The sequence below is a fragment of the Arctopsyche grandis genome, chromosome 10 (genome assembly GCF_051622035.1).
Source record: "Arctopsyche grandis isolate Sample6627 chromosome 10, ASM5162203v2, whole genome shotgun sequence".
In the NCBI taxonomy this organism is placed as follows: domain Eukaryota; kingdom Metazoa; phylum Arthropoda; class Insecta; order Trichoptera; family Hydropsychidae; genus Arctopsyche; species Arctopsyche grandis.
Genome location: NC_135364.1, coordinates 2,053,959 through 2,070,805, shown reverse-complemented (window position 1 = coordinate 2,070,805; position 16,847 = coordinate 2,053,959). Strand labels below are relative to the sequence as shown.

General features: G+C 33.7%; 1 protein-coding gene across 1 annotated transcript; it reads right to left on the bottom strand.

The window, feature by feature from the left end:
- Window positions 1-6,781: 6,781 nt before the first annotated feature.
- Window positions 6,782-15,632, bottom strand: Nurf-38 (Inorganic pyrophosphatase Nurf-38). The gene is made up of 8 exons (XM_077439141.1): window positions 15,420-15,632; window positions 12,275-12,390; window positions 9,748-9,947; window positions 9,608-9,678; window positions 8,106-8,323; window positions 7,975-8,033; window positions 7,788-7,897; window positions 6,782-6,993 (listed from the first exon to the last, which is right to left on the bottom strand). The coding sequence occupies exons 1-8, from the start codon at window positions 15,583-15,585 to the stop codon at window positions 6,962-6,964; spliced, it is 972 nt and encodes a 323-aa protein (XP_077295267.1). The 5' UTR covers window positions 15,586-15,632; the 3' UTR covers window positions 6,782-6,961.
- Between the last annotated feature and the right edge of the window lie 1,215 nt (window positions 15,633-16,847).

Sequence of the window (16,847 nt, the reverse complement as noted above, 5' to 3'; positions counted from 1 at the left end):
ACACATACATATAAACAATATAAAACACCAATAGAAAACATAAATTAATTAATAAATTTTCAATAGATGGCGGTAAATACTCAGGGACTTGGCGCCGTCTATAAGTCTAGAGAAAACATTGGTAGCAAACAGTATATGTAACACAGAAGTTTTTTTCTTTTGTTATTATTTTCGTACGTTTTGTTGACATTGTTTTAGCTGTGACGTACATATGTATACATATATGTCGAATCGAAACGACTATTATAATACGGCGAGCGTTATCTTACACAGACACACAGACAGAGAGACATACAGACACACAGAATAGCGATAATATACATTGGCCAGACTTGCGTTCATAGCTGTTACGACCGATTTCCCCCTCCATTCACTGTAATGCTCTATAAGTTGCAATGCTCACGCACAGTCAGATAGACACGTTGAGATGCGTAAGAGACACGTTGAAGTGGTCAACCGAAAAACTTCTCTTAGACGAACTGTTCAAATCACTGAGCAGTTCGGAAGTATAGACACGTGAAACCAGTCACTCGAGACCCACTCATACCCACACGGCAGTCATCGGCACGCAACTTAATAAATGTAAGACAAAGAGAGAGAGACGAATTTCATTTGAACATTCTGGATCCCGAACATAATCCTCATACAATTTCAAACATGGTCCTTCGAACAGGGTTCTACAATCTCAAACATATGTACATGTTACAGTGAAAGCATATTTCAAGTAAAAATATATTTTCACTAGTCAAAATATATTTTCACCAACTTAAGCAGTGCAAATGTGTCAAAGTATAAATTCACAACGTTTAACTCTATAAATTTAACCCTAATAAGCCAATCTTAAATGAATAGGGCCAACCTTTACTTAACCTAACCTGTCCTAACCCTTAAATAATACCAACCCTAACAATCTAATCTTAAATTAATAAAACCAGCCCTGAAAATGTAACTGGTTATGATTTCACTGAAACGTCAGTGAAAATATATTTTCAATTGAAATATAATTTCACTGTGACATACATATACATATGTATGATCTAAGACCATCCATTTAGACTAAATATTTCAATGAAATTAAATCTAAAATACATTTGTAATGTATAATGAGTTGCGTAATAAATCGAAGACTGTATAAAATGTTAATCATCTATGAATATATTTTTATATACAGATTTTTTTATTCGATATAATATAATATAAGCGTTTATAATTGTCAATATGTAAATTTAACACGTAGGCAGCATTATTCTAAGGTCAAAGTCAATGATAAATATTCGTTGAAAAAAACGGTGAAGCCATAAATGGCTCTATTATTCGGAAAATTGTTTTTCATCCTCTCATAATATGCTATTTACGGCCTATATTTTTGGCGACACGCTTATAAAAAGAGCAAACTACATACATATATTTGGGGATTTGCGAAAACACTTTGACCCTTATGAACATACAAACAACTCAAAAAAATATCGGTTTATTATCTGACTACAACGAGGGCATCTCAGAACAATGAAAGGTATTGTATTGTATGTATTATAGTTATTAATAGTAAACATGTTTTTCTTTGTTATCTTTTAACATCATCATTTGTAGCTGGATGGAAACAATCCCACTTTTCTTTCTTACAATCTATCCACCTAATTCAACACATTGCTCTTTCTTCATTAACTCAACTTAATTTTACTTTTTCAAACTCTTTAAGGTACTATTCGAGTAATGAAATTAAATTAAAATTAAGTGAAAATTCAATAGTGGGATCACGGATTCAATTCTGTCACCGGTATTTATTTTATTTTATTCAATCATTCCTGCACACTCGTCTTAATAGATTGCTCCCAAGCAATAAGTTTGGTATACAGATAAAGAATTATTAATCATATTTACATTAATCACGACATCTATGGTCAAAAATTGTACAGAAGTATTGTAATTTGTAACTATTATAGAAGTCAAATACAAATATCGATTCACAGAGACATCTATGGACGAATTTTCAGCATTTATACAAATCGGCGAAATTCGTGATGCTGAAAAACTCGAATTTTGCGAGAAAATAGGTAAAGGTTGCTAATTTGTTAGAACCACTTCAATGAAAATCAGATATTTTGGCAAAATATTATAGGAAACGATCGACCTGGAGTCTCATATCCAAGGTCTGACCAGCATCACTTAAAATATCAAATAATAAAATACAAAGTAAGGAATGTGTTACGCCTATAGCCAGCACTAATATATAAAAACCAGCCGCAAATACAAAGCATCCCTGTAATAAATGATTCATATGGAACAAGCAGTAGCTACTCTTTTTCTCAAACAAGTTTCACTTTTATTGTGTGATTATTTTCACTATGGTTGGCTTGAAAGATATGCTGCGTAAGTAGTGTTGTAAGTCGAGAATATTCTCCAAAAGATTGTTCACCGAGAATTTTCTTTTTCTTGGTTATAAAACATCTCTTGATAGTTTATTAGCTTTTTAGATGATTCTAGGATATTTTCAGAACCTACATAATAATGGTAATAGGACTATGGGGGATGAACGAATGAGACGACTGGCATGTTAATGCACGTGTTTTATTTATGACAGCTGAAGGCAGAGTGAGTAGTCGCTCTCCGAACCCAGCCGAGTTGGTCCCCACTCGCAGGAAGGTAACCAAACTCGACCATGTCGTATAGCGAGCCGCCACAGGACTTTCTAGAATGTCTGAGAGCATTTTGAATGACATGTTTCATTCTGACGAAACTGAATGTATCATTTCGTCATTTTAACATACGCGCACTAGCACCATGAACGTTTTCCACAAAATTCTCACAGGATTGCAATGCTTATTAACTCTGGAAGCAATAAATAATTATACACATTTTTATTGCTTTGGTGAATATATTCCAATGAAATTGTTCCAAATTATTGATTTAATCATTCTTTTAAACTTAACACACACGATCGTAAAAATTTTCCCGTTTTTTCCATTAAATTTAGTTTAGTTTCGAGAAGGAATTCGACCTTTGTTAAAGTCGTCACTCTCTGAACTCAACAACCTCTGAAAATTCCCCTCCTGTTAGCATTTGCAGAATATAAAAACATTACGATCGTCAGTAACCATCGCCCTCCCTACAAGGAAGACATACTACCCTCATCTTTACCGTTCACATGAATTTATCAATTGACTTTCATATTTTTCGAAATTTTTTAACACAAATTTTGTAGGAGTTCGTTTATTTTAATTGCTATTTCACATCAGTGCGTACTTTTAAAAAACATGCTAGTATTTGCCTGTGCGATAGAGATATATGTAGCATCTGGCGATCCGCTACTGTCCCTGATTTATTGTAATCTTTAAAACGTAAACCTGGTTAATTGGTCTAGTGGATATGTCACCATTGCACTCTAAGGACACGATATAACTATAATATGTACATATTTGTACGCATATATTTGAACATTTCTAAGGCATTCATAAATAATATTTCAGAATACGTAAAGGCTAAGAAAATTTAATCGCAACCGAAGCGCAATGCTGTCAGCGGAAGACCCGAGGAAAAATCTATGAGTTGAATAAATGTAGGGGTGGATGTCTGAGGGGGTGAAACTGGACCGCTGCCAAATTGTCACGAGAGTACACAAAAATGTTGGAGAGCCGGCTTTATGGTTACGTTATGGTCTGGGACTTTCCACAACATCCACGATGATGGGTGTGTGATGGTTGAAAGCCGGGGGCCGGCTGTTAATTCGCCATTAGCATACGTCTGAATTTGCTTAACCCGGGTCTTCCTACCCCTTTGTGTCGGATATCAAAAGCGCCACATCATCCCCACAATGCATTATATACAATTTCACAAGTACACCCCTTTCAAGGAAAATGTATATTTTAGCGGATGCTCGATACCGAGTGGGGGCTACTTTCTTTTTACCGTGACAAACATTCTACTGTCTGTCACGTAGTGAAGTGTCTAGTAAGTGGAGTTTTCCGGCAGTTTCCCTTTGCCTTTGCCAAGACAGAATGCACAGTAAGAAGGGACAATGATCTGATTGATTGCTTCATGTATCTGGGAGTCAAAGTTATGCGAGATAAAATAGATTAATACTTTGTTCAGAAGGATAGTAGCAGCAGAAGAAGATATTGAGATCCCTATACAGCTATGTTATTAAAAAATGAAGAACTCGTTACAAAACAAAAAGTTTCTTTAACACATTTACAAAACTATGGATATCAATTCTGGATCTTAAATGGAAGAGCGTCATTTGGGTCGTCTCTGAGCTTGACCCAAAACCCAGGAACCCAGCCAAAAGCTTTCAAGCGGAAGATACCCAGAAGAACACTTGGACACCATGAGAAACGTGGATCGAACTTATAAAACAACGCATTCAGGGCCTCCCAACTGTTAAAAAAATTGAAACCATTCAAAATAGATGGAACGGTTGCCTCAACGATGTTTTAGAAGAATTGGAAATAAAAAATACAAGAATATAGCACAGGGCCGTGATCGGTGGATGATGATTTTTGAGCAAGACCTGCAAAGAATTCTAGAGCCCAGAAAGAAGAAAAAGAACGAAGAGTGTCAGATATAAGGACCAGACATTGGAAACGAGATATTTCTCAGGGGGGTAGTGTGAGCAATTACGTAGCATTGAAATCAATCACTTCTACCCAGTTTTTCTCGGGTTTAAATTTGTGTATAATGTTAAAAAGTAATTGAGTTAGCTATAAATAAAGGTAAATGCAGCTTTCGACTATAAATTACGAGCATTATCTTCTTCTTCAGGATCGAACGATGAATCAATATAATACGTTTATTTACCAATAAATATATATCGCTCTGAAAAGTCAATTAACCTTCCTCTCATAATTTTTATTCTTTACCATGACTCATCTAATAATAAAATAAATCTGTTTTAAAAAGAAAAATATATCTACAGTAACGGTCAATGAAAAAGTGTCCACTTTCAAATTTTGGTAAATGCAGGTATACTTTTTTTGGGGGTCTGGGGATTTATGCAAAGCCCTTTTATTTTATGAATATGATCCTTTGCTTTTATTTAAGTCAGCTTAGCCGTGACTTTCGGCTCATTCTCATCGTCCCCGTGATGTTTATAAAAATTATGCTAAATTATCCTAAACTGATCGCGGCGCAAAAAACTCCCGATCTACATATAGCTAGTCAGTTTGGATGCAACAAGACATCAGTGCTCATATATATCAAGATGAAATCAAATCCTACACCTCCAGAACGAAAAAAACGTCCAGGAAGACCGAAAAAGACCACAATTGCGGAAGATCAACTTTTGAAGTGTTCCTGCCTTCATAACGCTTCAAAACTACCGTGGATATCAGATCGGAGTTTATAGCGGCTAGTGGTTCTGAAATAAGTCTAGAAACAACGTGACTTCGCCCTCGTGAATGGGGTTTTTTTTTTCAAGAAGACCAACAACAACAACTCACCAAAAAAATGCGCCAGCAGCGTCTGGAATGGACCAAAAGATATGAAAATTGGACACTAAGTGATTGGCAGAATATGATCTTCTCGGATGAGAGTAAATTAAATTTATTCGGGTCAGATTAAATGCGTTGTGCGAGTCGAAGAACTGGGGAACGTCTAGGTGACGAATTAAGGCTCAAATGATATCAAATCAGCGAAAATATATTTATGTAACACTTGTCATTCAAAATTGTGGGATAGAAATTATTTAGAGCAAATAAATTTAAAAAATACGCATTTTTAAGGTGGACACTTTTTCATTGACCGTTACGGTAGCACTGTTTTGTCAAAAAGTGGCAGTTATTACTATCTTTATTACATACCTCCTTAACGTTTCACTTACGATTACAATTCAGGAAAAAATTGCTCATTTTGGTCATCGATATAAGTAAATGGAGCCTCCGCCATTACGATAGAGATAAAATATCGTATAAGAAGATTTTTAATCTCGGTGACAGTTGGTAGTCATTAATTTTATACATAGATGGCGGTAGTAAAAAAAAATATTGGTGTTTTTTTCAAAATAATAATTAATAGCAATAAATCATCAGTCTATTCCCATATTCACTGTTGATTTCTGCTGCTGCTGAAACTCAAAAGCCTTGAGTTCTATTTACAAACCATAACAATTGTACAATTGTTTGTCATTTATGTACATATATGCACTATTATTTACTAAACATTATTTTTCAAACAAATCGTTTAATAGTCGTAGAAGAATTTAATGTTATGGTAAACCATAGGTTGTTAAATCTAAGAAGAAATATATTACATTTAGAAAATCAATATCAAATCCAAAGAGCTAGACAAAATACATATATGCCAACCTCATCAGTCAGATGATGAACGCTAATCGGAGAGTTCAACATCAATTGATGTAATCTTCAAATTGGGTCAGACTAAATTGACAGAGCGGGCAACAACGAACCGAGTGATTTTTTAATTAAAACTAATCGGAAGTTCCGCATGAAAATATCTAGAAACCTCGGAAGACTATAAAGCTTTGCGCGCACCGAGTATACGGCCAATAAATTAACAAGAGAGGGTTACCTTGTAATTTAACTACCCCAATACGCCTCCGCGTAACCCTTATAAGCGTAGTAACAGAACCGGAGGGCTCCGAAATAATCCCACCTGAAACCGTTTGAGGTCGTTTTGAACTTTTCGTATCTTCGCCAGGAACATTTCTGCGCTTCACCTCCACTGGCAATGTAGGTTAATTGCTATTTTCTGTATATTCGCGCTTCTGTACCAGGTATTGTTTACCGAGGGTTAAAATTTCACAATCAAAACGTATTAAAAATGCAAATGTATGTACAAAAAATTTATTTTTTCATTTATATATATGTATATAATACAATAAATAACAACCACAGGTGTGAGTGAAGAAATGATAGTATAAAAAGCAAAACGACAATATATTAAGCTCCTTTCTAATAAAAAGAAAAAACTTCTATGTGACCTAGCGGAATAACGAAGTTCTTACACATTACTTGAGTGCCACATAATGCCATTTATCAACTGAAACAAAAAATATATATATATCACATAATATAAAATGCTAAACAATACTACAATTGAAGCTTCCGTGACAAGATAGTATCTACTTTTACATACTTTGAGAATTCAAATATAATAAAAAAATATGAAATCTTGATCAAAATTGATGTTACCAAAGTTAAATCTTTTTCATTGACTGTTTTGATACAAATTATTCACAAAATAAATCAATCGGTCATAGATAACATCTCTTTTGTTCAAAACAGCAGTTTATCTAGGTAAAATATATAAATTGATATAATCTTGCCTCGATGCTTTTAATTCCAATAAATATAATGCAATATAATAAGTGCAGCTTTGTATAGTGCCGATTCGATAGATTAAGATATGATAATGATTCTGATAATTCCAACTGATAATACTATATGACTAGAGATTCAATTTAAAATTTATTGAATTATGTAGATAAATAATGTTAATAATACTTCAGATGAGTAGTTAGTACTTAACTTACATATGCATATAAATTCATGCTATTTTGTATAAAAAATAAATAACAACATTCAAATCTATGTCGGTGGTATTAAAATTTTAAATAATTACAATAAATAAAATAAAACAACTGAGATTTATGTAAATATGAGGCAGATGAGTGATAATTTATAAAATAAAACTATAATTTGCATTGTAGTTTTCGTGCAGAAAGCAATTGTTGATCTACTGCAAAATAAATGTATTGTAAAACAGCGTAGTAAAATATACAGAGTGATGTATAAACGAGTGCAATTAGATCGATATATATGTATACTAATTACCAATTGGTTCTAAAGGTACAGCTGCCCCAAGGGGAGAAGAAGATGCGAGAGCTTTAGATGCTTCTTCAGCTGATATCTTGAACGGACTATCAGCAACGTTTACGGTTGAACTAAAAAAAAACAATCAAAAATAAAACTAGCCAATTTTTTATATTCCAATGCTAAGATAAGTTGAAAAACTATTCACCAGCTAATATTATCGACTTCTACTTCCTTTTTGATTAGTGACTTCCACTGTTCGTGAACCTAAAAACACAAGATCAAACTTAGACGGATGAAAATCACAAGAAATATTGAACATCTTCAATATGAAAATACCTCTTTGACTATATTAGTAGCGAAAGCTGCATTTTTAGCTTCACCGTTAAATGCAAACTGATTCTCCGGCTTTCCGTCGGGAATCTTATAAATTTTAAACCATTCGACTGATGCTTTTAACAACCCCGGGAAATGTTTTTCTACATCGTTGATATCGTTCAGTTGACTAGCGAGTGGATCGTTGTTGTCGATTGTGATAATCTTCCAATCGGTTTCGCCTGCAATGCAAAACGCACATTATAAATAAAAAAAAACATAAATCGAAAATCCATTTCAACTGATTTATTAAAACACACTTATGTTATTAAATCGGTACCGATACACCTCTATCTATGTATGTATATCCGAAGATTAATTAACAATCCTTTGACTGCCGAATGATGATATATATCGTTGTTTGCTATATATATGGAGTGCAATAATAACAAAAAAACATCTAACGTCATTTTGAAAAGCCTGACAATAATCATAAAAACCTAGTTAATTACTTTGAGGAACAAAAAATCACCTTTTTTTGTTACCAGAGCGGAGAATAAGCAATTTTTAATAAGTTTGACCTATTGAATTCAAATATGATAATGATTTTTGTTGGTTTGCTCTCGTTTATGAGATATGACATTATAAAAATGCGCAAGTTTTACGGTTTTTCAGATTTTACGGTCATTAACTCAAAATCTAGTATTGTTTTGCTCAAAATACGTATTTGAATCAATAGTCAGATGTTTTTTTCTATTGATTATGATTTTGTATTACTGTAAAATACTTTTAATTCATTATCTAGCGAATTTTAAAAATCAAAAATATTTTTCCCCAAGCTATTATGCATTTATTGTGCCAGTTTTATATCTATAAAATCATTTCCGCTAGAGTAAGTACATTTAGATAAAAAAAAATGAGACATAAAACCAATCTTTATAGTCGTGCGACATAAAAAACTGTCCAAATAAACGCATAATAGCATGGAAAACAATTTTTTTTGGGTTTAAAAATTCTATAGATGATTAATTATGAGTATTTTAAAGCAATAAAATATCACAATCAATAGAAAAAACATCCGACTATTGATTTCAATACTCATTTTGGTACAATAATACTAGATTTTGAGTTAACGATTGCAAAAGTGAAAAAATTGCACATTATTTGAACATAAATGAGAGCACCACTAACAAAAATCATTGTCATATTCGAATTCAGCAGGTGAACTAAGTAAAGATTGATAAAACTCCACTCCGGCAATTTTTTTGGTTGCCCAGAAAGCAAAATTCAAAGTTCAAATATGAAAATTCAACTGAGAAATAATTTGTTAACAGATATTTGCTTTGTTTAACAATAAAAATCTTTTAAAAATCAAATAACTGCTGCTGAAGCTAAACAATATATTTAATGGGTGAAGATTTTTTGCATAGATTAAATCGACGATCTGTCTGGCAATCTCGGACGGGATCTTGAAAATGTCTCAACGATCAAAAGATTAAACCAAGATGTATTGAGACAAACTTTACCTTCATCGATGAGAGCCAACGTGCCGAGGATTTTAACTTGTAAAACTTCACCACGCTTTGCAATTCTATATCTGAAATTCCAAACTAATTAATACAACCATATTGCGACGAATATAAACCAGTGCATGTAAAATGCATACCCAATTTCCAATACATCAATAGGATCATTGTCTCCTTTGCACTGAGTGTTGGCATCGATGTGCGAGGGATTTTCCCAAGTCTGCGGCAAAGCCCCATAATTCCAAATGTAGCCGTGATGAGGGAAGCAATTAGCTACGTATCTTAGCTTGCCATTTTTTATATCTTGTTTGATAGGGTTCAGGGTCTCCTTTAGACATATCTGAAAGATACAAATCGAACATTAATCATCTATTTGATTAAAAAAACAAACATACTACCGTACTGAATGAAACGTTCAATCGAATGGCGACTGGTTCTGATAAACGGTAATCACGTAAAGTCAAGGACAAACGACTTTGAAGCGAGATAAAATCGATACGTCACCGCGGCACAATTGAAAAGGCAATACACCGTTGAGTGCCGTTATTTTATTTTTTATTTTATTTTTTTTTTTTTCATTTAATTTACACCAAGAAGGCCTAACAGGTAAACCCAATGCACCTTCCTGGCCAAAGACAATTATATAAACATATATGTATACCATCCATATATACACAAATTCTTACACGTATACACAAATACAGATACATACATTCATAAATAGAAAAATACACATATATACATATACATACATACACACCTACATATATATATATACATACACACATACATATACATATATACATATACATACACACATATATATACATATATACATATACATACATATATACATATACATATACATATATATATATATATATATATATATATATATATATACATATATATATACATATACATATATATATATATATATATATATATATACCCACACATATATACATACATATACATACATACACATATACATATACATATACACATACATTACATACATTATATATACATATCATATATATAAACACTTCCTGGTATTATAATATTGTTACGAAAGGTTTACCACTTTCAAAAGTATAATGAGATAAAATTATTCAAGCGGAACGTAGAATTGATTAATTATCAAGGAACATAAAAGACGTGACATTCTTTAGCATTAGAAAGTACAAGGCAATTTCAGATCTGAAAATTTTAATAAAATGGCAATTGATATTGAAATAGTTGTATTTAAGAATAATATTCAATAAGAGAATGTGAAATTAAAGGAATACGTGTAGTCAGGGCCGGCTCAAAGGTGCAGCAGACTAGGCACGTGCCTAGGGGCGCCATAGACAAGGTGCGCTGTGAGGCGCCCCCATTTTTCTTTTTTTTTGATTATTAAATTAAAAAAATAATTAATCTTTAAACTTATAAAACATGCCGTCATTTCAGCTTTTCCCAGGGGGGGGGCAAAATTTTTGACCAGTAAAGAATGACTTTCTGAGGGGGGGAGCGGGTGAATTATATTTAAAAAAATGAGTGTATATGAATTTTAATTATTTCTTTCAATCATTTTTTTTATTTATATATTTTTATCAATGAAATTAATATTAAAATAATTTAAAAAAATCTATTAAGAGAGATTTGGGTATAAACGCATATTTATAAAGTACAAAATTATCTCCTGAAAATACATTGAACGTTTTTTTTAAACTAAAAAACATAAAATTAGCATTAAATAAAAGTTTAAAACTATAATGTTATTATTTTACTATCATTTTACTTACAATACCATTTTATTCATAATAATACATTAAACAACGTGGATAGTCCCGTTCAAATCTAGGGGGGGGGGGCAGCCGCCCACCCCACCTCCAAATGACGCCCCTGTATAAAACATTTTATATTCAACTTAATTTTTCTACTCGAAGTAACAATACTGATTGTAAAATATAATTTACGCGGAACGCAGGAAGTTGACGGTCAAATATCAACGATTCACGAATAAAACTTGTAAAACAACAAACTTTAATTTGGAATTTTATTTTATATAATATACTGCTGAAACATATGTATGTATGTATATATGTATACATATATATCAGGAATGGATTTGCTTCACGAAATTAAATATCTTAACCCATCATATTAGAAAGAAAAAATGTCACTCTATAAAATTCTTCAATTCATTGTTGAATATAAATTAACGTCTTCATTACCAAATTTATTCATAGTTATCCGTATTTTATTTTATTTTATTCATTTTTTGATTTATTTCATTTTATTCATAAAACTGCCTAATTTGAATGAAAATTTTCAATTAAATTTTTTGTTTTTATCTTAATATATTTTACTTCAACATAAAATTTATTGTTTAAAAATTTAAGGGGGGGGGGAGGGCTGAAACCAATCTGCCTAGGGGCGGCATATACCTTCAGGCCGGGCCTGCTTGTAGTATTATAAGAATATGTAGGTTAAAAAATGAATACACAAAGAACAAAGAGATCGAATTTGAGTTTGTTTAACAGTAGATTACAACGAAAGAGTTCTTCACGATTACTCGGCAAACAAGTACGGCACCTGATCTAACACGCCAGGTATGCAAATACATTCTATTTATACACATAATATGTAACAGAATCGATAATTCAATGTGCACAAACTCGCCTCCATTTTAGCGTTAGTCCATCTGGGAATTTCGACGACCATGTTGTAGACATTGTTCGATCCCTCGGCGAACAATGGAATGTCGTGAAGAGGAGAAATTGGGCCGTTGGCATCCTCTGGCGGTGGGAAAAGAAATACAAAGGGTTAATTACACAAAAGTCAATTCTAATACACACGCCACGCTATTCGAAATACACATACATATATTACGGTAGACTTATATATTATATCACGGTGAAAGTATGAATTCGTACGGCAAAGCTTTCAAGCTTGCACAACAACTCGGTCACAAACGTGATCAGAAAATTGTGCAATGAACTTTTTTGTCTTATAGGTTTATATAATATAAACAACAAATGCATTGAATTAAAAATAATATTGTCTGGATAAAGATAACGTTTGTGTTACCGGTATGTGTAAGTATTATACGGTTTGTTTTGCACCATATATTATATTATACCCAAGACATATTCTTATCTTGCAAACTAATTAGATAGTGTATTGAATCGCTGTATAATAAAATGATTTAATGCCAGACGTGTTTGTTCTAGTATCGTTATTTGTATTCGGTCATATTTTATTAAGTCTAGCGTTTTTCAATCTTCTTTTAAAAGAAAACATCACCGATTGAAGAAAACATCCATCAAAATCCGTCTCCTTCGGAGACTTATATCTTCCATCTGTATATATGAAGTGGAGACGTGGACATTGAGGAAGAATTGACGCTTTTGAGATACATAAATACATTTATACCATAGGCGCCATGACAGGTTGGCCCAAAGCGACACCTATGATCAGATTTATATACATAAGTAGTAATTTTAATATTACAATACAATTATTACTATAAAATACAATAGTCAAACCAGCAGCGTGGACTAGTAGTTAGCATATTATGCTTTCGAGATTAGTGGTCATGGGTTCAAGTCCCAATAGAGTCCTGCTGCTGCCCAGACCTTGGTTTGAGACCAGGTTGATCATTTGTTATCAGAATTTGCCAATTTTTCTGATTTTCTTTGATACGGTTCCTGTAAAATTCTCCTCTCCTTTCCTATCTCTCTTGCTTATCTTAAGTTATTCAGCGTCTTGAAGTTCGACAATTTGATTATAAAATGCTGAAAATATTTCTCAATAGATGTCACTGTGGATTCACTCTGTATAAAATGCTTATGAATATTGAATTCGCTTTGTATAAAATGCTTATGTATAAAATGAAGTCGTTTTGTATAAAATGCCTATGTATATTGACTGTATTGATTTACTGTTTTTTATCTGTATAAAAGCACTCGTCGCTTTAGAGCGATGTGTAAAGGCGAGTGTTCATGTTCTATGAAATAAAATTTAAAACATAAAAATATATGGAAAAACTAGTATAATCATCAACACATCCGATATGTACTACCCAATTTGCGATATATACTACCTAATGCATTTTAAACAGTATATAGGTAGCATATTTATAATAATCATCAATTTCGAGATGAAATATGAGAAAGTGAAGGAAGGATGATGCCGATTTATTGAATCCGTGATTAGGACAGGAGGTGTGGAAGAAGTTTCTTAGTTCAGAATACAAATACATATGTAGTTGATCGAATAAGGTAGTTGCTCGACTTTGGAGGAGTGGGCTGGCTGAACTCCAAAGGCTCACTGTGGCGTTTGGGGCTGGTACGTTGGTATATACATATATGTACTTTAGTTCGATATGCAACTGTGTGCTGATGTCATTGTCTGATGGGGTTAGTGTCAAGGGGTCGTTTGTTGTGCAGCTGACCGATATTATTCTTGTACGTTCGCGCGTTTCGGATCACTGATTTATATTTGGCGGTATTTATCTGGAGATGATTTTCTGTACAGTTGTGCAATTCATGTTTTCCTGCAGGTGCAGGGTTGTGTGTCTAAAGGTTATTGTCTGGAGGTCATTTTTAGCAGTGCAGTTGTGTGATGATATTATTTTCTTGGGGTGCAGGGTCGTATCGTGCAGAGGAGATTCTGCAAAAGTTGGTTGTGGTCTATGGTGTGAGGAGAAGAAGAGAAAAAGGCATTTTCCTGATACGCTGGATTGAACAAATACGAACAGTGAAGGCAGTTCTTCGTGTGGTTGAATCCAGAAATAAATGGAAACGGCTTATCAGACAGAAAAAGTCTTCAGTCACGATTACCAATAAAATTATGAATTTGTTTAAAAAAAATTGGATTCAGATTAAAATTTGATTATGCAAGGCTCTATCTTTTTAGTTGAATCTATGCAAGTCAATGAGAATAATTAATGTATAATTTGACAAGTGGGTTTTGAGTGCTTCTGTAAATGTTTTGCAATCAGGACTATAAAAGGCAACATTCGAAGGTAGATTCATATATTTATGTAACTGTAATAATACTTTCTCGGTGATATTATTGTTACACAATACATTCGTATCGAAGGCTTCATATAATGAATTCTTAAATTTGCACAATACATATATTTTGTTAATGTTATACCGATTTTAATACAGATTTGGCGGTAAATTTTAACGATTATTGAGTAATAGTTGACTGACATGTTCAGAGCTGAATTAATGTTACAAATTTCAGTACAAAAATGAAGAACCTGAAAAGTGATCGTTTCAGCATTTAGTATTGCCCTTACAAAAAGGATCATTTTTCAATAACAAAAAACACCACATGAACATACATAGTTGAATGCAATCGTGCAAATTTATACAATCGTCATATTATAATCGGACGAGCAAATCGGCGACGTGGAACTCGTTCCACAGTTCCGCACGCGTCTTAAAATAATATGCAAAACGTCTCTCGATTGAATGCTGACATTTGAAATTAGAAATGGTCGAAAGTGAGCCACGTGTCCAAGAAGTAACCTAGAAGCGAGTGACATATGTACGTACATTTGGCGCAATTTGCAATTTGCACAATTCTTTAATTTTATCGACACATCGTGACACAAATCGAACTACATTCAATCGATTCAGCTTCATGTTTGAAAAGTAAAGCACGATTCATCGTTATGCATAGATGGATTTGAATTGTAAAAAATGACATTTGAGTGCAGAAAAAGTCCATATTGAGAAGGGCTCTTACATTTGGTAGGATTGATTAAGTAAGGGGTAAGGGGTAAAGGTACAGGTGACTGAAGAATACTGACTGAAGAAGAGGCGGTAGTTGGAGGAGTTGGGAATTCCGACTTCCTGAGCCTGAAACATCCTGGCGACGGGTGTGGAGACACTTCGCCGAGGAAAGCGGACGGCAGACGATGCAGGCAGCAGCAGCAGCAGCCCTCGACAGCCGCGAGCCAACTGACGTGCGAACATCCCGCGTGCGCGACGACCGCTCGTCGCCTACTACCCTACTATCCTGCACAGCCAGCACCGCTAATTACTTTTCTCTTCGCTGTTTGCTCACACTATCGCCACCCATCACACTCTAAATTGCGACAGCTCACTTTCGTTGGAAACTCGAGCTTTTCTTCGGGCGTGATTCGTTTGTGTCATTTCAATTCAGATAAATGTGTATTTTGAATTTCGTGTTTGGTCAGGTTGGTGGTGCAGATGTGGTCGTAATAATACTAATTATGTTCTGCAAATTAATGCCTATTGTATCATATGTATTGTTCGCAATGGTAAACAGATTATTGGGCGAATTCCGATCACGCGCACGACAATCGTTGCCAAAAAATTGCGAATACGGAATATCTGGCACTGAAGTTCTCGTTATTACAATATTTCGATTGATGGATTTTATGGGTGCCAGATGTTCCGTGATCGAGATTTTAGTGTTTTATATGGGTCTGGGTCACTGCATCGAAAGTCGAAGGCCAAAAGATCGAAAAGAATGTATGCATGATAACGGTCTCCGTGATTTGACAGAATGTTAAATTACAGAAAACGCAAATATCAGAATGCAAAGATCGAAAATCGAAAGATCTTAAGTCGAAAGATCAAAAGAAAATGGTGCATGGTAAACGGTACATACTCACGTTCATACTCACTTAATTTGCGCGAGCAGGATACAACAGGAACAAGAGGAACATGCTTTTCCTCCCGTGTTAATGTGCGCGCGCAGAATACGGGAGGAAAAGCATGTTCCTCTTGTTCCTGTTGTATCCTGCTCGCGCAAATTAAGTGAGTATGTACCGTTTACCATGCACCATTTTTTTTTGATCTTTCGACTTAAGATCTTTCGATTTTCGATCTTTGCCTTCCGATATTTGCGTTTTCTGTCATTTAACATTCTGTCATGTCACGTAGACCCGCATGATAAACGGTACTTGAAAAGAATGTATGCATGTTAATGGTATGGTAATTCTACTCGCTCTTCATATGTATACATGGTAAACGGAATATATATATATATATATATATATATATATATATATATATATATATATATATATATATATATATATATATATATATATATATATAGCGGGTTGAGCGAGCTCGGTGCGGACGTGTGTTTGTGTGTTGTTCCCGATAAGTATGTAGAATTTTGTGTCAAATTGGAGCTAAAGAGGAGGTGCTGGGATGAGTATGTAGCTCTTCTGGCGCCTCGCAAGTTAGTACATATTCAGAAT

What these genes read in the sequence shown, in the direction of transcription:
- Nurf-38 (XM_077439141.1), bottom strand. Translation starts at nt 15,585, where the DNA reads ATGTTCGCACGTCAGTTGGCTCGCGGCTGTCGAGGGCTGCTGCTGCTG. An exon ending in ATTGATGTATTGGAAATTGG is followed by an intron (nt 9,679 to 9,747) that starts GTATGCATTTTA and finishes TTGGAATTTCAG; the next exon opens with ATATAGAATTGCAAAGCGTG. An exon ending in CTACTAATATAGTCAAAGAG is followed by an intron (nt 8,034 to 8,105) that starts GTATTTTCATAT and finishes TTGTGTTTTTAG; the next exon opens with GTTCACGAACAGTGGAAGTC.